This window comes from Lissotriton vulgaris, chromosome 7 (assembly GCF_964263255.1).
Source record: "Lissotriton vulgaris chromosome 7, aLisVul1.2, whole genome shotgun sequence".
Lineage (NCBI taxonomy): Eukaryota > Metazoa > Chordata > Amphibia > Caudata > Salamandridae > Lissotriton > Lissotriton vulgaris.
In genome coordinates, this window is record NC_141695.1 from 1,030,834,714 (window position 1) to 1,030,855,699 (window position 20,986).

At 50.9% G+C, this 20,986-nt stretch overlaps 1 protein-coding gene across 3 annotated transcripts in view; it reads left to right on the plus strand.

Annotated features, from left to right (window-relative positions):
• The window catches only part of ANKHD1 (ankyrin repeat and KH domain containing 1), a 1,478,908-nt gene that overhangs the window by 367,899 nt on the left and 1,090,023 nt on the right, over nt 1–20,986 (plus strand). For all 3 annotated transcript variants that reach the window (XM_086931463.1, XM_086931465.1, XM_086931464.1), the window contains exon 10: nt 18,807–18,916. In XM_086931463.1, the coding sequence (XP_086787589.1) occupies nt 18,807–18,916 (110 nt within the window). The remainder of the gene's footprint in view (nt 1–18,806; nt 18,917–20,986) is intronic.

Below are 20,986 nucleotides of genomic sequence, written 5' to 3' on the forward strand. Positions count from 1 at the left end.
ACATTTCCCCACTACAAGAGATCATGTCCAACTTTAATTGTTTAACACAAATTCTGTCAATGGTGGTTAAGATTCTGGGGACAAGTTTCCCCAGCGAATCAGGAGCATAATTGGTAAGGTTTGGTGCCAGGGGAGGTATCCAGAATACTGACATCATAGAGGTATTCCATGATGTCAGTAGTCTGGATACCTCCCCTGGCACCAAACTGGTTTTGCCTCCGGGTCCTGCTACGAGGGAAAGTTCTTCTTTCCCTATGGTTTTGCTGAGGGTGGCAAAGGTTTTTGATCCTCAGTTTCCTGACAAGGAATTAAATACTGTCTTAACAGGTGTGTGTCAGCCTAGCAACGTCTGGACTTCTTTTGCCTTTTAATGAGGCTCTACCAGACACGCTTTTGGGGACTAAAGCTAAGTCATGTTTAGGTTACTGTGTCAATCGGAAGATTGCCCTGCTCTGGGAGACCCAGACTTGATCACCTGGGACCATGGTCCTGAGAGCTTTGTGATACAGACTTTGGCTAGCAAAGGTAACCTAAATGTATTTGTCACTAGTTCTCTGGATAAGGAATCGAAGAGGATTGAGACTTTTTGAAAGCAGCGATTTTTATCCACAGGTTTGGCCCTTGGCTCTATTGTTTACCAGCTACCTGCCCCCATTGTTGCAACTCTCAAGCTCTGTGGGACTCAGTAGCTCATGGTTCCAGAAGAAGCTTATGCTGTCCTCTCTCAAGCTTTGCAGGATGGTTGTGATGGGGCAAGTTTACTATCCGCTGCAGGCCGGACACCACTGACTCCCTTGTTAGAGCCATGGGCTCCAGTGTGGCACTTTGCAGGTATGCCTGGATGCGATCCACAGGCTTTTGAGGAGACTTTCAGGCCAGTCTTATGGACATGCCATTCGATGGTTCCCGTATTTTTGGGGACAAACCAGATTCGGCCTTGAAGCACTTTGCATGGTCAGAGTGTGCTCCCTAGGCATTTCGGCTCCTCCAAACCAGCCGTTTCAACACTGTTGTCCACTCCATGGTCATGGTAAAGACGTTTAGTATTGCTAACAAGTCCAGCTGTGCTAAAATCTCTAATCTTTTTGTGGCTGTGGCTGCAGTACTTTCCAAGCAAGTGAGCAACACGGGCAGCGTGTGGCCCAGTCTCCGACCCCACCAGCTACTGCAGATCCCAAGCCTCTTTATTGTGCCCTTGATGGCCCTGTCTGAGGCAGGATCTGACGTTTTCTGCTAAGTGGCTGTCATTCACTTTGGACAAGTGTTCTTGCAAATTGTTCAGGTTTACACTTTCCCATTTCCTGAAACCCTGCCGTATCTTTCACCTTCCTCAGACTGGCTGACTAAGGTTCATCTGTCCCTGTTGAAGCAGGACATCCAAGCTTGGTTTCCCACAGCACCGAGACTAGACTTCTTGCCGCCACAGACGACATCCGCTCCCTCCTCTACCAAGGTAAAACCGCAGCCCTCATCCTCCTGGACCTCTCGCACACCTTCGACACAGTCTCCCTCCGCAGCCTGATCAAGAGACTCCATGACAACGACATCCATGACAAGACCCTCTACCGGATTCACTCCTTCCTCAGCGGCCTAACACAGCGAGTCAAACTACCTCCGTTCCTGTCAGTACCCACAGATATCAGCTGATTAGTTCCCCAGGGATCCTGCCTGAGCCCCACCCTCTTCAACGTCTACATGGCCCATCACGATCATCATCCGGAACCACAGACTCAACATAGTCCCCTACACCGACGACACCCAAATGATCCTTTCCCTCGCCAAACAACCAACAACCGCCAGAAAACATTTTCCACAGTGGAATGAAGGCAGTCGTCACCTGGAGGAAGAGCAGCTACCTCAAAAAGAATTTGGACAAGACTGAAGTCTTCATCCTAGGACCCTCACCCTCACCCTGAAATGACACCTGGTGGCCTTCCACAGTGGGAACCCCGCCCACCTCACAGAACGCACACGTAACCTTAGCATCATACTGGATTCCTTGCTCACAATGAACCATCCGATCAATGCCATTGCCTCATCTTGCTGCCAAACGCTCTGCCTGCTTCAAAAGACATTTAGATGGATCCCCACTGAATTCAGAAAAAGTCACCCACGCCCTCATCAGCAGACTCGACTTGGGCAACGCACCCTGTGCCGGCGTCACCCAGAAACTCTTCAGGATACTGCAGAACATTCGAAACCTGCAGCCAGACTGGTCCTCGACATACTTCACCGCAGCCACATCGCCGAACACAACCAAGAACTCCACTGGCTCCCAATCAACAAAAGAATCACCTTCAAGCTTTGCACTCCCGCATAAAAAGCCCTCCACGATGCAGGACCACCACATCTCATTCCACGTGTCCACCAGACACCTTTGCTCCGCCCAGTTGGCCCTGGCCACCGTCCTTTGGATCCACAAGATTAGAACCGGAGGAAGATTTTTCCCCTACCTCACCGCCAAGACTTGGAACACCCTGCCCACCCACCTCAGACAATCCCCATCTCTGACTCAATTCAGGAAGGACCTCAAGACCTGGCTCTTCGACTGCACACCTAAGCGCAGACAAACCAGCAGCCACAGCCACCCCCACCCTCCCAAGCGCCTTGAGACCTTCACAGGTGAGTAGCCGTGCTTTTCAAACCCTTATTGATTGATTGAATGGTCCATATAGAGGGTGTTGACTCTGAAAATGGACCATAGTTGTTATTACCACTACTTTCTGGTGCAGAAAAAGGATTGAGGCCTCTGATCCAACTTAGATCTCCGCCCTCTCAATGCGTTACTGCAGAAGGGCAAATTCAAGATGCTCACCCTTGTGCATGTTTTGTCTGCCCTCCACCCTGGAGACTGGATGGTAGCGTAAAAGCTGCAGGTCACTTATTCCATCACTGTCCTGCAGGCCTACAGATGCTACCTGTGGTTACCGGTGGGCCAGGAGCATTTTCAGTTTGCTGTGTTCCCCCTTTGAACTCTGCAGCATCAGTCCAGTGTTAACGGGTTGCAGCATACTGTTGTTGGTCAAGGTTCCCACTGTTCCCCCCCAAACCCCCCCCCCCCCCCCCCCCCCCCCCTCAACGATTGCTGTTGAAGACTGGCCCACCCAGGCAGTTGTCACTCACCTCCAGACTAATGAACGTCTTGACACCATTAACGTGCTGAAGTGACTCCTTCTCAGATGCTCCCTCACATCCGAGCCATTTTGGATATGGTGCAGTTTTCATTTATTCCCCGAAGCAGAGAGCGTTCAGGACTTACGGGATATGACTTTGATGTTTCAACCTCTGTCCTGGATCTCAGTGAAGATGACTGTCTAGATTTTAGAGAAAACTGCAAATGAACTGCAGTGGTGGTCGCAGGACCACGATTGAGTCTGCTGCAGACCTCTCTCGTTAACCCACCCTAAGCTTACAGTATTGAACAGTGCATTGCTTCTGGATTGGGGAGGTCGCTTGGGAGAGGTGGAGTTCAGAGGCGTCTGGTCTCCAGTGAAGGCCCAACTCCATATCAACCTTCTGGAGCTGCGAACCATCAGCTCGACTTAGAAAGCCTTCCTACCATCCTGAGAGGGAAGCTGGTGCAGGAGCTCATGGACACACCACTGCCATGTGGTGTTGCAGCAAGCAGGACTGGGTGGGATTGTGGACCATGTGCCAGAACTCTTTGCGTCTCTGGACGTGTCCATACCACCAAAGAATATTTCTGGTGCTGCACCACCTTGCATTTTTTTTTAATGCCAGAATCGAGGCAAACTGAGCCATCGACACCTTGCGGATTTCGATTGGCATTTACATCCATAAGTGGCGAAGGGTATTTTTTGCAAGTGGGGAGGAACCGGGCTTGTTGTTTGCACTACTGCCAAGAACTAGCAATGTCATTTGCTTTTGTGTGTAGGAGTTTACAAGTTGTCCGTGTGAAACTCGGATCCGGATTACTGTCCTGGCCTGTTTTCAGGCCTTCCATTCTTTTTACGCTTGCCATTTAGTGGAACAGTGTGTGAATGCCTTAGTGCTTCAAGACTTGTACCTCCTGCGCACGTCCCATGTCGGCGACAGACACTCATTCGATTTGCATGTGGTGCCTGGGTGAGCACCACGACTCGGAGAGTTGCGACGCCTGCCAACACCTGAAGCCCAAATCTCGGCGGGAGCGCCGGATGAAGTTGCTGTCGCCGTGCTTATCCAGGTCGGTGTCGTCCCAGCATCTGTCCCCTACCTCTGAGGCGAGGAGCCGGCGGTTTCGTCTGTGGAATCGTCTTTCGCCGCAGCCCTTTGGGCGTGGCTTACCGGCTGGTAGGTCTTTCAGTATGTCTCCGAGGCCTTGTCCTCCTTCTGCGGTGAACGCCGGCTTCCCCCGGGACAGGTGCCCCTGCTTGTCACCTCCCTACCCGCCGTTTGCCAACGCGGAGGCAACTAGGGCCCAAATGACAGCCTACGCTGTGGCGCTGCAGGCTTCTTTGGCCCTTCCTCCACCTCCTGTGACAACTGCGGATCCCTTGCCTTGCGTGGGGACCTCCGCAGCATCGCCGGCGGCTCTGGCTCGATAGTTTGGGCTTCAGGTCATAGGAGGGTGACGTTGTCGAGCTGTAGTCCTTCGTGACTTCCCTCGTCTGTGCCTAGCGTCTCTGCCTCGCGGCAAATCCCTACGGGGCTCCCTGTGGTGTCGCAGGCGATCGCCGGGACTCCGGGCCTGGCCCCGGGTCCCCCTCGATCATCTGAGTAGGCGGTTGCTTCACCAGAGGTTAAGCCGGTGCCTTTTCGGCGCCAGGAGCCTTCCTTACCAGCCTCAGGGGAGTCGCGCAATCTGAGGTTGATCCGGCACCGCATCGATGCCGCGCCTTTGCCGTTTCGGCGTCTGCCTCACCCCATTCCCCTGGAGAGTGTGTGGTGGCATAAGTCGGCCCGGCGCCACGTGGGCCCACTCCGGCGCCGGTCGACGCTGATCAGACGCCGATCGCTGACTCCACGGGGCTGGGCCGGTGCCGGGTTCTGGATTCGTCTCCTGAGGCCCCTTCTCCTGAGGTCTGTCACCTGCTGGTGTGTTCCTCTCCGGACACAGGGTGCAGTGTAGTTGCCTTTTCACCGGCATCTTCAAGGGACGGCTCTTCCCATCCCTGCGGCCTAAATCCTCGAACCCTTCTTTCTGTGGCTCGTGGCTGGCTTCTCCACCTGCATCTCCGCCCTCCCCTGGGGCCCCTCAGGTTATCCAGTATTATGGGTGTCTTTCATAGATTCACATGCCTGAATCATTCCCCGTCGTCGAGACGGGAGTCTCCGGTACATAGAAAAGTAATGTTCTAAAGACCTACATAGAGAATAGTAGGCCTGAAGGCCTCACCTTAGTAACATATCCAAATCCTTTTGTAAAAAGGACCAAACTCTAGAGAAGAGCCAATCTGCTATCACCTCCCTCTAGAACCTTCCTGGCAGGAGCCTCAGTCCCTCAGATTTTCTACGGCACGTTGTGCTAAGGGAGTCTCCTCTGAGCTCTGCTCAGATTCTGTGTTTTTTCACTTCATTAAATAACTTTGTTGTCAAGGATTCTTTTCTACTATGGATTATCTTCAAATACATTCTTTAAAGAAGGTCTGGTAAGGAAGAGGTTGCTCTGCTCTGATCCTCACACTGACTGCATTTACTGTCTATATCGCAGGCCAAAGACTGCAAGGTCTGTCGCACTTTCTCAAGTAAGTTATTGAGAGGTCGTGAAGGGCGACTTTTAATATGGTGTCAAACACTAAGACCAGAAAGGAGGTTTTTTATTTTCTCCAGTGACAGTGATGAGGCGTTGTCCTCAACGTCTAGGAGACCTCAAAAGAGAAATAGAATCTCCTCAGACTCATTCCTCAGGGGAACGTCCTGAGAAGGCCCTCAAAAAGACCACTCATGGGTCTTCTGGGCACAGTCCTTCAAAATCTCCTCACTCTGTGGAAAAGGAGAGTAAAGGACTTGCTTTTGGAGAAAAATCATGTAAAAAAGACGACTTCTGAGCCGTCAAAATCACCTCCTCTGGTCATAGGACCCTTCAGAAAGTCGTCTTCTATACCTTCCGAGGTAAAGACTAAGAAGCCAACCTCGTCAACCGGATCGTCGACGAAGAAACCATTATCATTGCCTATTAAAGCCTCTTCGTCTACGATGGCCTAGTCTACGATGGCCTAGTCTACGACGGGTCGTCTACGACGGCTCGTCTACAATGACTCGTCTATGACGGACAACGGCTCCGTCGTCAAACGGCCTGTCTAGGGCGTCGACAATGGCCTCGTCTACGATGGCCTAGTCTACGATGGCCTCGTCTACGAGGGCCTCGACTACGAGGGCCTCGACTACGAGAGCGTCGACGACGAGAGCGTCGACGAGAGCGTCGACGACCTCATTTGCGACGGCCTCATTTGCGACGGCCTCATTTGCGACGGCCTCATTTGCGACGGCCTCATTTGCGACGGCCTCATTTGCGACGGCCTCATCTACGATAGCTCGTCTGACTGCTCGTCTACGACGGCCTGTTTACGGCGTCAACTATGCCCTAGTCTATGATGGCCGCGTCTATGATGGCCTCGTCTATGATGGCCTCGTCTATGACGGCGTCGACTGCCTCGCCTTCGATGGATCGTCTATGGCGTCGTCTACGACGGCCTCGTCTATGACTGCTCGTCTACGACTGCATAGTCTATGACTGCTCGTCTACGACTGCATAGTCTATGACTGCGATCTCGTTGACGGCTCGTCGACTAGGGAAATTCTGACAATTCTGGAATCTCTTATAAGGTGGTAGAGAAGCCTGCTCAACGTTTTAAGATCTCAATGGCCACTCAAGAACAGGACTGCTTCTTGTACGACTTCCAAGAACCTCTCAAGAAGGCATTAAGGTCAATACCGATTATCGATTACCTATAGTCAGAAGGGGTATAGGGTGCCAGATACAGCACTGGCGTGTTTAACAGGATGTCCTAAGCCGGACTCCGTAGTGACACAGGCGGCCCAGAAGAACTACAGGAATTCTTCGGTCCCTTTGTCGCATCCTCCTGATAAGGGGGGAAAAAGAGTGGATAACATTGGGAACAGGTTTTCCTCAATGTCGGCAATGACGGTAAAGGCCGCGAATGTCCTAGCGCTCTTGGGACGCTATCATAGACAATTGTGGGCACACATAGTCCCATACCTGTCGGAATTGCCAGATTCATCCAAAGAGGATTCTGCTAGATGGTGAAGCATCCGCGTCCGAAACTATAGACTGCGTGATGGATATCGCTATGACAAGGTTCCGCCAGTTGGCTGGAGCAGCAGTCCTGCGGCTCCAAGGATGGCTCTTTCTGTCCTGAGGTGCAAACAAAGATTTTGGACATGCCATATGATAGCGAGTTGCTATTTGGCACAAAAAATTAACGAAGCAGACACTGCGAGAGCTTTGGGCACTCTTCAGTATAAGAACCAGTCCTTTAGTGGAAATGGAGGAAGAGGGCGGTCTTCCTACAGAGGAAATTATCAATACAAGTCTCCCTGCTCTTCAGGCCAGAGTGGACCGCAATACTAACAGCGCCAACAACAGCAAAACAAGCAATCCTCTTTTGGGAAGTCGTCCTTTCAAGGCAAAGGACAGCGAAAATATATGTCTGCTTCTACGAGAGATCTCGATTATGCTGTAGAAAGGAGCAATAGAGAGAGTACCTCCACCTCAGAAGGGAAAAGGGTTTTATTCCCGCTTCTTTTTGATCCAGAAAAAAGACAAGAAGTGGAGACCAATCTTGGACTTCAGGGCCCTCAACAAATTCCTAAAGAAGCAGTCGTTTCGCATGGTAATCCAGGAGGTCTTGCAACTACTGGAAGAGCAGGATTTTTATAGCGTCCCTAGTCCTACAGGATGCTTACTTCCATATCCCATTTCACAAGAATCATAAAAAGTACTTGCGATTTGCAGTAGTGGGCAGACACTTGCAGTTTCGCGTTCTGCCTTTCGGGCTCAAGTCTGCACCACGCATATTCACGAAATGTTGTTCCCCGGTGGCGGAATATTTCTGACAGTGCCATCTGTAGGAAGGTGGATATCTGACTATGGTTGCCCCCAACTTTTTGCCTGGTGTTTTGCTGGTTTTTCGACTTAGTTGACCTGGGGCCCTGCTATTCAGGACCCCAGGCCCACTGCTCTCTGTAAAATGGATACCACGTACCTTAGGTGCATTTACCAATTGGTACTGGGCCACCTTATCAGTCCCTGTACAGCATACCTTAGGTATCCAGGGCATAGGTGTACCCAGGGCCTACCAGGGGCTGAAGCATGTATTATGCCACCCCTGGCTGGCCATCTAAACAGACACAACTGGCTGCACGACAGCTGGGGCAAGGTGGTGTAATCACCCTTTGCTTTAGATATAGTTCCCTATATCTAAACCTAGAATGGACACATATATTCCTACCAATCACTCCTATGGGAGGCCTGATCAATCCTGAAGGCAGAGTGCTTGGAATTATGTGAGATGGTGCTCTGGCATGAGCTGAGCCCGTTTACAGCTTGCGGAACCAAGTCCTAATAGCTGTTCGATGATAACGCTATACCATATACTCTTAAGTGCATTATGAACCTCGCGGTCAAATGCTAACTTTGCCATAGCATTATCAAAACATGTCGAGTAAGGTGTCATACGAATTGGAATACTACCCCCTCGCCAATTCTGGCGACGGGGGTAGCATTCCAACCTTCTAGAGGGACACGACATGTATGTAACTGTGAACCCCGGTTAAAGTTAACTCGAGCCTCCGCATCACAAAATGGATGCTGCCACCACAGACACACGTCTGACCTCCTGCTGCTGGGAGTCCTTCCAGCGAGGGAGGCTTGGACAAAGGGTTTCATGCCTTGGGAGGTGCTAGCACCACCCCAGACAGGATTTTGTGTATTAGGTAGGACCGGGCTGAAAGGAATGAGACATGCCTGGGGCACACAAGGTGTCCCTGTGCATGCTCCGGTCTAAACCAGTTCCTGGGGCACTCCAGCCCCAGAGCTGGTGCAAGACCGGACAAAGGATAGGGGGTGTAGCCACCCCCCTTCCTGGTCCCACCCAGGGGAGGGACCTAGTCGTAGTGCAGCCCCCTTTAGCTGAAAAAGGTAGGAGCTGGTCCATTCCAGATTAGATTAATCTTGACAACTTCCACGAAGAACTCTTGACCTTCGCCCTCCTGAATATCAGATGACTGAAGAATCTCCGCTATGGTCAGGGAGTGACCATCCTGCTTCGCAGGCACCATCAAGCTCCTGTGTGGTTTGCTGCAAGTCCTTCCTTCCTGGAACCAGACGACCCAGCTCGACGAGACCCGGACCTCCAGACTCCTCTGACCTCTACCCACATCCACAGCACAGCTGGGACCCGTGGGTGCGACGAGCAACTTGGAGACGGCCATCTTGAAGAAACCTGCAAAGCGCTTCCAGCACGACCGCCGAGAGATCCTAGAGTGAGTGCACTGGGGTCTGAGAAGCCCCACACCGACGCAGCTCCTGCATCAAAGACCAGCCCCCCAGCATCCACGTGATCTGCGTGGGACCCTTTTGCCTGGTTGCTGCTTTTCCTGTTGTCTGGTCACTTGCCGGCTGGCTAGTGACCTCTGAGACGACGACCCGAAGATTTCAACACTGCTGGTCTGTTCCCCCAGACTGGCCCTTGCTTCCTTGTAAAAGAGAAGCACCCCGGACCCTCCTGGTCCGCACCAGACGCCATCTTTGTTCCACCGCGTGGCTTGCACTTGCCAAGGCCTGTTGACCAGATCGACGATCTAACACCGCCAGCAGCAGCAGACTACCTGGGACAGCTCGTGCCTCCAGCCTGGTCGTGAAGAACAGCTCCTGGTCCGCGCAGCTACAGAGAGAAGCGTCCCCTCTTCCACCTGATTGCGGCGACAGCATCTGGTTCCCTCCTGGTTCCAGCACTGTCACTGGCTAGTGACCGAGACTCTGTCCCCTTCCCTTTCAGGACTTCTTCTTCCTAGTTCCATCCTTGGAACCACCGGACTCCTCCATCTGGCCGCCTGCCAGCAACTACTTGTTTCAGGCTTCATCAGGATCAATGCAGCAAACCCGACACCACTTCAGCCCTATGCACCCGCAGCCTGTGGGTTAGGTAACTAAAGCTTCTAGGTGCTGAAGTCAGTGCTCACTATCCTAGTGTCCAGGTCCACTGTTGTTTTTCCTCCATCCAGCCGGGTTCGTCCGGAATCCGTAACTCTTTAAACTGTAGCATCCATAGACGTTGATACGCATCTCGCGTGTGAGTTTCCACTCTGCACGTGAGTCCCGTGGGCCTCCTGCTCCTTACTTACCTAGTTGGTAGCGTAGTCCCAGTGATCCTCCAGCCTCTGGATCTTCTTACAGTATATTCTTTCCTCGCATTCCATTGTTTCAAGTATATGGTTTGTCGTGCCCCTAGGGCACCATTGTAAATCGTGCAACTTAAACGTATTTGTCCTAAGAGTTTGTCATGTGCTTAGCCCTCTGACCTCATAAAGAGTTCAGAGGTGTATGTTAGTTAATAAATACTTGTTTATTTTCATAACAACCTGTGTGGTGTCCTTTCACTTGGTATTCAAGGTGTTATATGTGGTAAAACAGCTGGCTTCAAATGCCAATAGAGTTTAGCCTAAGACTGCTTTGTCCATGCTACCATTAGGATAGCTGGTCTATAAGGTTGACTTTACAACCAATCACCATAAGGGTTGTTTGGACTGATACAAGGTGATCACTAGAACTAGTGAGCATCATATATCAGGCCAACTTCTCACAGCAACATCGCTCTTCAGACTCCCCCCCCCGACACGGGGGTTCGGGCGACACCGCCCACGCGGCTTCGCCAGAGCCGCAGGCATCGCGGCCTGTTCCATACCCGCCGGTCCCTGGGCAGAACGCGACGCCTGAGGAGATCAACGCCTTCCGCGCGGCCATGAGGTCGCACTCTCCTCCGTCTGGTTCCACAGCGCCTTCGGGCCAAGCAGCCTCGACTGGGAGCCCAAGCGGGCCGGGTGCTTCGGCCCCAGCGCCACCGGTTGCTCCGTTCCCGAAGCCGTTGGCAACTTAGGTCGTGACGCCGCAGGGCCTGCCGGTTCCGGGTCGACGCCGGCCCCCGGGGTGTCGCCGGCCCACAGGGTGTCACCCCCGGCGCCGTCCCAGGACAATGTCGTCCCCGCTCCTCCCCTCGATCTGGGTCAGGCGCCGGAGCGGCGCCGCTCTCGACGCTGATGGGAGACTTCTACTTCTATGACCCAGCCCCATCATTTGACCGTGAGTACCAGGAGATGGGTGGCGAGGCGGATTGGGAGGGGTCTGAGGACCCTCTGGCACGTGAATGCCAGGCTTATCAGGACTGTGTAGGTGAGCTAGGGGATGCCAGTGGTTTGGACACTTCGCCAGACACTGGTTTTGTCTCCCCTCCTACCGTGGCTTCGGAGGAGGGGGCTGCCTATAGTGTGATGTTGACGCGGGCGGCCAAGGCCTTATCCCCTGAACTCCCCGTCGCGGCCGTGAGGATTAACCTCCTCACTGAGGTCCTTAAACCGCAAGCAAGCTCTTCGGAGCCTCTGTTGCAGTTTAATGAGGCCTTGTCTGACGTTCTTTTGGGCACCTGGTCCAGGCCCGCTACAGGTCCTCCTGTAGATAGGAACGTGGCCAGACGCCACCGCCCGGCTCCGGGCGACCCTTGCTTCCTATTCACCCACTCCACCCCGAGAGCCTGGTCATAGAGGCCTCTAACTCACAGACCGCATTCCCGACGGCTCCCCCGATCGGGAATCCAAGCGGTACGAACGGTATGGAAAGATGTTCTCCTCACTGAGTTTGGGGTTGCGGTCAGTTAACACTGCATGCCTCTTGGGCCGTTATACCCACTCTTTGTGGGACACGGTCGCGGACGTGCTGCCACAATGTCCGGAGGAGGCCGACTAAACTCGCCCAAGCCCTTGCGGAGGGGAGAGATGCGGCACGGTACTCCTTCCGATGTGGGCTGGATACTACGGACTCGCTAGGCAGAGCGATAGCAACGACGGTGACGATTCGTCACCACGCCTGGCTGAGGTCTGCCAACTTTTTGGCTGATGTCCAAAACACTGTTATGGGCATGCTGTTTGATGACCGTCGCCTCTTTGGCGACAAGGCAGACAGTGCGCTTGAGCGCTTAAAGGACTCCAGGGCTACGGCCAAGTCCCTGGGCCTGTCGGCCCCGGGCCAGCAGCCTGCTGCCTTTCTCTCCTTTCGTGGCCAAGGAAGGGGCGCCTCCACATGTCCTGCCAGCCATGGGCCGCAGACGAACATCCAACGCGGTGGCGGACGTGGTATTTGCCGTGGCGGTGCCCAGGGATAAAGGCAAGGCTAGTCCACATCCACCCCCGCAGCATCCGCCTCAAAGCCCTCCTAGTCCGAGCTTTCAGACCACACGACGCAGGGGCAGGGTTCGCCATCACCTCCTTCACTGGCGCACCATCACTTCAGACAGGTGGATGCTTCAAATCTTCAGAAGGGGCTACTCCCTCCAGCCATGCCACCGCAGTACCACCGCGTGTCGGGGGATCACTTGGATCTTCTGCAAGAGGAAGTTACGGCCCTCTTGGCCAAGGGGCCATCAAACGCGTGCCTGGGCCAGAAGTAGGGTGTGGTTGTTCCCACTACTTTCTAGTTCCCTAGAAGGGCAAAGGGGGCCTACACCCTATCTTGGACCTGCGGAACGTCAACGGCTTCCTCCGGAAGGAGAAGTTCAAGATGCTGACTTTGGCTCAGGTCTTTGCTGCCCTAGACCTAGGAGACTGGATGGTAGCGTTGGAATTGTAGGACGCCTATTTCCACATTCCTGTCCTGCCGGCCCACCGGCGCTACCTGCGGTTCACGGTAGCAACAAGCACTTTCAGTTTACCGTGCTCCTCTTCGACCTTAGAAGCACCCTACGGGTGTTCACGAAAGTGATGGCGGTGGTCGCAGCTCATCTGGGCAGGTTGGGGGTTTCAGTCTTCCTCTACCTCGACGACTGGTTGTTGAAGGTGGGCTCGCCCCAAACAGTCGTCGGCCACCTCCAGACTACGGCCGACCTCCTGCACCTGCTGGGGTTCTCCATCAATGTGCCCAAGTCACACCTGTGTCCCTCTCAGTAGCTCTTCTTCATCGGAACGGTTCTAGACTCGGCGCAGTTTCGGGTTTATCCTCCCGAGCAGCGCGTTCGAGATATTCAGGCTCTGATTTTGATCTTTCAGCCGGTATCCCGAATCTCGGTCAGGTTGACGCTGCGGCTTATGAGGCTGATGGCCTCCTGCATCCTTTTGGTGCATCACGCCAGTTGGCGGATGCGGGCTCTGCAGTGGGACCTGAAGTTTCAGTGGGCCCAGCATCACTTGTCCAACCATGTCTTGATCTCGGAGGGCACCGCAAGACAGTTGCAGTGGTGGCTCACGGACCGCGATTGGGTCAGCTGCAGATCCCTCTCCCTACCCCAACCGGAGCACGTAGTTGTGATGGACGCGTCCCTCCAGGGCTGGGGGGGCCACATGGGAGAGGCGGAGAAGAGAGGCCTCTGGTCTCCGGCGGAGTCCCGGCTCCACATCAACCTTCTGGAGCTGCGGGCGATCCGGCTTGCACTGAAGGCATTCCTCCCATCTGTCCGGGGGAGTGTAGTGCAGGTGTTCACGGACAACACCACCGCCATGTGGTTCTGCAACAAACAGGGCGGGGTGGGTTCGTGGACCCTATGCCAGGAGGCTCTGCGCCGCTGGCAGTGGCTGGAACATCAGGGCGTGACCCTGGTGGTTCAACACCTGGCAGGTTCCCTGAACGCCAGGGTGGACGAACTCCGCCGTCGGTGCATGATGGATCACGAATGGTGTCTGAACTTTGACGTGGCGCAAGGTCTCTTTCAGCAGTGGGGAGAGCCTTGGTTAGATCTATTCGCCACAGAAGAGAATGCACAATGTCATTAGTTCTGCACGTTGGAATTTCCAAGGCGACACTCGCTTTGAGACGCTTTTAGTTGCGAGTGGAGTTGCAGTCAGTTGTACGCTTTTCCTCCTATATCACTTCTGCCCAGAGTGCTGAAGATCAGGCGCAACCGGGCCCAAGTCATCCTTGTTGTTCCGGGCTGGGCACGAAGATACTGGTATCCCGAGCTACTCAGCATGTCTGTCGATCCCCCGATTTGTCTGCCTCTTCAGGAGGACCTTCTGTCGCAGCAGCAGGGGACGGTCCTCCATCTGAACCTGTCCAGTCTCCACTTACATGCGTGGAGATTGAGTGGCGGCAGTTGAGGCCATTTGACTTGCCTCCTGAATTCTGTAATGTGATTCTGGCAGCCAGGCGTCCCTCCACAAAATCAGTATACGCCTGCAAGTGGAACAAATTTGTGGCATGGTGCACAGCAAAGGCTGTGGATCCCCTTTCTGCCCCTCTTTCAGAGGTTCTCCTCTTTCTCTTGCCCAGCAGGGCTCTGTTCTGGGCACTATCAAGGGCTACCTTTCTGCCATTTCCGCCTTCTTAAGGCTCCCCGATTAGCCCTCTTTGTTAAAGTCCCCAGTTGTAAATAGGTTTTTGAAGGGCATCACTCATATATTTCGTCCTGTTCCTTTCGTGATGCCTCAATGGGACTTGAACCTTGTTCTGACCTATCTGATGTGCGCTCCTTTCGAGCCACTTCATAACTGTCCTCTTCATCTCCTTACTCTCAAGACTGCATTCCTGGTTGCCATCACCTCTGCCAGGAGAGTGAGTGAGCTCCAGGCTCTCTCCTCTAAACCTCCTTTCCTTTCTGTCCATCCGGACAAATGTGCGTTGCCGACGCGACCCTTTTTCCTGCCCAAGGTAGTCACAGCCTTCCACATCGGGCAGTCCATCACCTTGCCCACCTTCTTTCCGCCTCCGCATCCCTCGAAAGAGGAAGAGAGGCTCCACCGTCTGGACCCAAAACGTGCGCTCTCATTCTATCTGGATCACACACACCAGTTCCGGGTGGATGACCAACTTTTTGTTGAGTACGGGGCGCTATGAAAGGTCGGGCGGTTCACAAACGAACCATCTCTCGTTGGGTCGTCTTGTGCATCAAGGCGTGCTATTCTTTGGCTAAAAAGGAGCCTTCTTTTGGGCTGAGGGCCCATTCCACTCTGGCCACGGTGGCTACTACTGCCCTGGGCGTCCCCTTGCAGGACATCTGTCAGGCAGCTACGTGGGCCTCGTTGCACACGTTCGCAAGACACTACTGCCTGGGCAGCCAAGTCCGGAGAGATGGCTTCTTTGGCCTTTCCGTTCTCCAGGACTTTCTGGTGTGATCATTGGTTCGCAGACCCACCACCGGGGTTGGTATTGCTGGGGTATCTATTCTAAGGTAAGGAACCCAATACTAACCTGTTTCTTTCAGATGCACAAGTTACTTACCTTCGGTAACAGTATATCTGTAAGAAACAGTAGTTAGTATTAGATTTCTCACTGCCCCACCCATCCTCCCCGTTCTGCGAATCGATATCTAGGGTAAAGGTCATCCCCTTTCAGGGCCTTAGTTTCATGGCACCAGTGTTGGTTTTTATAATGGCTCTGCGTTTCTGGCATGGAAAAAGCTGTGTATAAGAACTGACGTCAGCGCGCGAGGCCGACGTCTAAGTACTCCGGCGACATCATCCCGGCACCAATGACGCCGACGACTGACCTCTGAGCCGCAGATGACGCCTACCGACGCGCAAGGGTACTGCTACGCAAAAGTTTCCGGATCCAGTCGGACGCCTGGGGATATTCTAAGATAAGAAATCGAATACTAACTACTGTTTCTTACAGATATATCGTGGCCGAAGTTAAGTAACTTGTGTTTTAAGGAATCTGCGGCTAGAATTGTCTCTACCAGATGCATCGTTACCGAAGTTAAGTAAGTCGTATATCGGTTTCAAGGTAAGTAATCGGTCTTTTGAGTTAGGGTTCTGTGGTTAGACTCTGGGGTCTCCCAGGGTCAGTTATGCACTGTTGTTGCACCCTCAGCGGCACTCGGGCGGCCGGGTGCGAAGTGTTGAGGACCAATGTTATCCAATGGGGGATAGGGGACTCCGGTTAGTGGCGCTGGCAAACAGGCCACAGGGTTGTGGGAGCAAAGCTCCTAGGGTTAAGCTCAGGGCACGTTGGGGACCAAGTTAGCACCAAAGGGGCACCCTCAGCTGCGCTAGGGCAGCCTGGTGCAGGGTGCTGTTTTGAGCTCGGGTGTCCTGTTGATTTCAATAGGATTTCTCCGGGACAAAAAAACACTGCAGTTTTGGGGATGTGGATCTTCCAGGAGTGACCACCACTTCAAGGGGTAAGTTGTGATGTAGAGGGATGGTTAGGCAACGCTGGGTTGGGCACACAAGGCTGTGGGGCATCTGGTGCAGGGGTGCCTTTGGACGTCGGATTTTCTTACCTGCACTGGTCGCGGTAGGGGGCCCTCTAGATTGAGGCTGTAGGCATCGTCTGGAGACTTGAGGCAGGTCAGGGGTCACCGTTTCTCGGGTGAGGCCCGTCGGGGGGACCTCCTCGCGGTGTTTGTTCACTCAAACACGGGCCGTGCACGGTAGGTACAGAGTGTGCTGGATTTGCGTTCCTGGTTGTCACCAGAAGTTGCAGTTCAAACATTTCCGGTGTTCACGGGAGAAACAGCTTGGGAAGTGAATGCCTTATTATAAAGAACAATGGTACTCCGTATGTAAGGGGTAGAGACGGAAACGATATAGACTTAAATACGTACTATATGGATTTTTCACATGTCCAGCCGGACAAGGAAGTTTATTCAATAGATTTAAGAAATAAGGAAAAATCAAGGATGAACAAAATACAGCAAGGCACAATCCTGTACCAAGTATGTAGGAAGGGGAAGGTTTAAGGGAAGGTAGTGAGAGAGAGGAATTCTGTGGGACAAACAATAAACAGGCAATAACTTGGAGCAAACGGCGGCTTGCATTTAATTTACACAATAATACAGCAAGCTCTATCAAACAAAGCAACAAATAATTAATTTACACAATGGTCAACTTTTGGCTTTGTTTGAAAAAAGTCGACGTTTCGATCCCTAGCTCCTAATGAGGGGCATCATCATCAGGAATGACAATATAATTGCCTTGTGTTACTAGTTGCCACCATATCAAGTTAGTGTTTACTTATTGAAAAGTAATTGATGGAGATCTACGATCAGAGTCATGATGGTGCTGTGGAGTTCGTAATGACAAATTCCCAGCACCATATACTCTTAACGGCAGCACTGCACATACAATGTCTAAGAATGGACTTGTACACTGTAGGGGTATAGGGCTCATGCACCTGTACCCTCACCACTGGTATAATTCACCCAGCTAGAGGGCTGAACTGATCAATGCCAGGGCATTGGTTTGTAGGCATGGCACAGTGTGCCATGTCGACTCTTCACTTTGTTCTGCACCAAGACACGCAGCCTGCAAATGTAAATGTGCAGGGCCTCTAGGGGTGGCATAAGTGCTGCAGCCCTTAGGGGCCTTCCCAGGTCACAGTGCCCTCTGTACTGGTGGTACCATTTACCAAGGTCCTACCTGTGGCCAGGGATGTCAAATGGGTTTTAGGCTTCAATGCAATTTTAGGGAAGGAAAATAGGCCCTGGGTACCTGATTAGCAGGAGCCCAGGGCACACTCAGTCAAAGAACATCAGCAATTCAGCAAAAAGTGGGGGCATACCATGCAGAAAGAGGGCACTTTCTCACAACGCACAATGTGTACTCTTCATTTCTGTGATTGATGGATTCATGCATAACCATAGTTCCTCATGGCAGACTACACATTGACTACTTAGATTGACTGGAGAATCTAGGAAGTCTGTGAATTTGGAAGACAGATTAAAACTTTCTGTGGCAGCATTGTATTTGTTCCCAAGGTGTACAAACTGTCAGTGTAGTTTATTTTTATCTAACCCATTATATGAAATAGCTGTGAGCCCTAGAATAAGACCTTTCCCCTAGGGAGGTGTGCCTGTAGTAAGAGTATGGCAATCATTCTACTTTTTATGGATTCAGAGAGAATGCCAACACGTAAACAACACTGATAACTGGTTAAGAAAATCTTCACTTCCCAGTTAGCTCCTCAGCATCTGCTTGGACTTGAGTGGGCTTTGGCCAATCTCACCATTCATCTGTGCTGAGATCGTAGCAATGATTCTTGATCTATTATTGTCTTCACTTTACAGTGGATGTTGTGTTTTTTTTAACTTGTCATCTCATTTATGGCTGTACTATATAACAACTGTAAATACTTTATTTGACCAAAATTGCTTTCGAAATGTACCTTTAAAGTCTCTTCTATTAGAGGAAATATATTTGTGGAAGTACCCCAGTTCGCTACATGGCTGTTTTTAAAAATATTATATGGTGTGAGTAGTTAACCAGGCCAAAATTTTAGCATCTTTTTCACTTGAAACCATTTGTTTCCCTGCCAGAGATATTTAGTTTAATATTCACTGTCCTTCTGAATCAATGCCAATTCCCATTTTTGTCTTCATTACACTTGTACGGTATGTAATGAAGTGTCCTTTTTGAGGGTTCAGTATATAATACCTTAAATAAAAAAGCACGGTCCTAATGATACATGGGCACCCTCCTTAAAACACTTCCCTAATACTTTGTCCATCTGCCCAATCCAACCCCCTCCCAAATACCCCTGTCTGACATCTAGATGGCCCCCAGCTGTGTACTAAGTCCTTATTCCTACCTCACACAAGTGTGTCCCCTACACCACCTCATGTTTTAATCTCATTTTAATTGTCTGCTTTCTTGATTGATTAACAGTGTTTCTATAATTGAACTTTACTGTTGGTTTCTAACAGGAGCTAATGTACACGCTATAACAGCATCTGGAGACACAGCATTGACCTATGCCTGTGAAAATGGACACACTGATGTTGCAGATGTGTTGCTTCAAACTGGGGCAGATTTAGTAAGTTGATTAATATTTCATTGTATGTGTTGAGGGTATAAGTTTTTGTCACAATACTTTCAAATTGATAATGTTCATACAGTTTTGTCATCTACAGAAATATTTGTTTGTGTTAGCCGGGATCCACAAAATATTTGTATTCCCATTAATGGGGAGAAATTACATTTGTTATGGGGCAGATCACTGAGAGGCATTTTTTTCTTCTTAAATTCATGAGTGGCCATAGTTGCTGCAGAAGGTAATTTGCGACTATGTAATACTACACAATAGGATCTTTATAGGTATTTTGAAGTTTCTGAAGCATGCACTGAACACATGACTTTGTTCCAAATGCACTTTCTCAAACCAAATATGCTTCATGTCTAGATCCATTGCATGAGCGGAACACACATGACAAGTGTTAATTGTTTGCACTCCCCACACTCCTTGGGGCCGACACAATGTGTACTTTACTAAGAATATGCAAAGGGAAGTGATAGTGATTTTTAGCCAGTTATGATTATACATTTTGCAAGAGATGACCGGTCTCTTGCTAAATGCACTTAGGTTCATGCAGAGGTCATAAGAGTTGCGTCTCACAACAGATGTATCCTTACTAATAATCTTACTATCGCCCATAGCTTGTGCTCAGCGAGAGTAACATGAGCTGACAGTTAAGTAGGCGCTCAGCTTGTGTGTTGAAAGGACTAAGGTAAAGCACTCTAAATTCTTTCCCCTTTTAGTCTAGTTTTCGGTCTTCCATTTCTGGTGTTTCTTATTATGATCTGGCTTGACAGAGTAGCTGTCTTCAGACAATTATGTAAGAGCGACCAAGAGCGGGGCTTTGGCTCCAGCCACATGTTGGGAGCCAGGAGTGTTTTGATTGGGCAGACGCAGTTTGCTTCCACACACAAATACTTGCCCTCCACAAAGCTACAATTCTTTGTTTTTTTTTTTTATTCAGTGCAGGGTTGTGGAATTTAATAAAATATCTGTCAATGGGGCAGGTTGCTTCATAAACTTGTCCTGTAACAAAATGAACTTGTCTCTTTTAGCATCTCTAATTATGCCAGGGCTTGTACCATGGCAGGGTTTGAATACTAGCAATTCCCTTATGTTGATACGTTTCTGCAGGTATACATACAGGGCTGAAGTTAGTGGTAAGCAATAGTTCAAGGGTTGGAATGCAGTTTTGAGTTCGTGCAAACCTACTAACTTAATGTTTTAAGGGTTTTCACCAACTCTTTTCTAATCGTCTCACATACTGAAAAAGGTTGGAAATGTACTCATGACAGTTGCTGACGTAAAACTTCTTCCAGGGTTGGTAAAAAAGTGGTTGGAGTAAAGTGAACTTGAAACATTCAGATTTTCACATGAGCAAATCTACACATGCACATTTGCTCATGCTAAAACACAGTTCACAAATATTTTCTAGGAGTACTATTTCTTGGCTTCTGTAAATTCTTGGGAATTCACGGAAACTCTATATATGCACTTGATGCAAGGATACACTTTTGAGACTTTCTTTAATAATTAGGCCTCTATTTAAGCCTGGTGTTAACCATGACCTTTAGTGTGTAATAACATGTTCGAGGCATATGAGCTGCAGATAGTACACTGTGCATTAGATCGCCACCTGGTGTTGGCCTCGGATGATTGCAGGTTGTTGTCTTCTAGGAAGAAGTCTTTGCTAGTACCGATAGGTGACTCCTCCCTTGGACAATACTGCACATGGGCATCGGCTCCATACTCAGATTGTTTTTTTCTGCCACTGGGTTCGGATGAAAGTTTCTCCGCTCTGGCCAGAAACAGTTTTTCTGCAACTTCGACGCGCAGAACTTCATAAAACAATTACTACCTGCCTTCGACATCGGCGGCACCTTTGGACGCCAAAGTTTCCCTTCCGGTCATCCAAGTGTGCCTCTGGGCCTATCGACGCCATGTGGCCTACATCATATGGAAAGGACTCCGTTCCAAAAAATGCCCGAAATGTCAAGCAAAGTTTCCACATAGCTACCACCACGAGTTCTGTAACGTCTGTCGCCGGACCACAACGAGTCAACCTGCACAGCCTGTGCTTCCTTCCGCTCG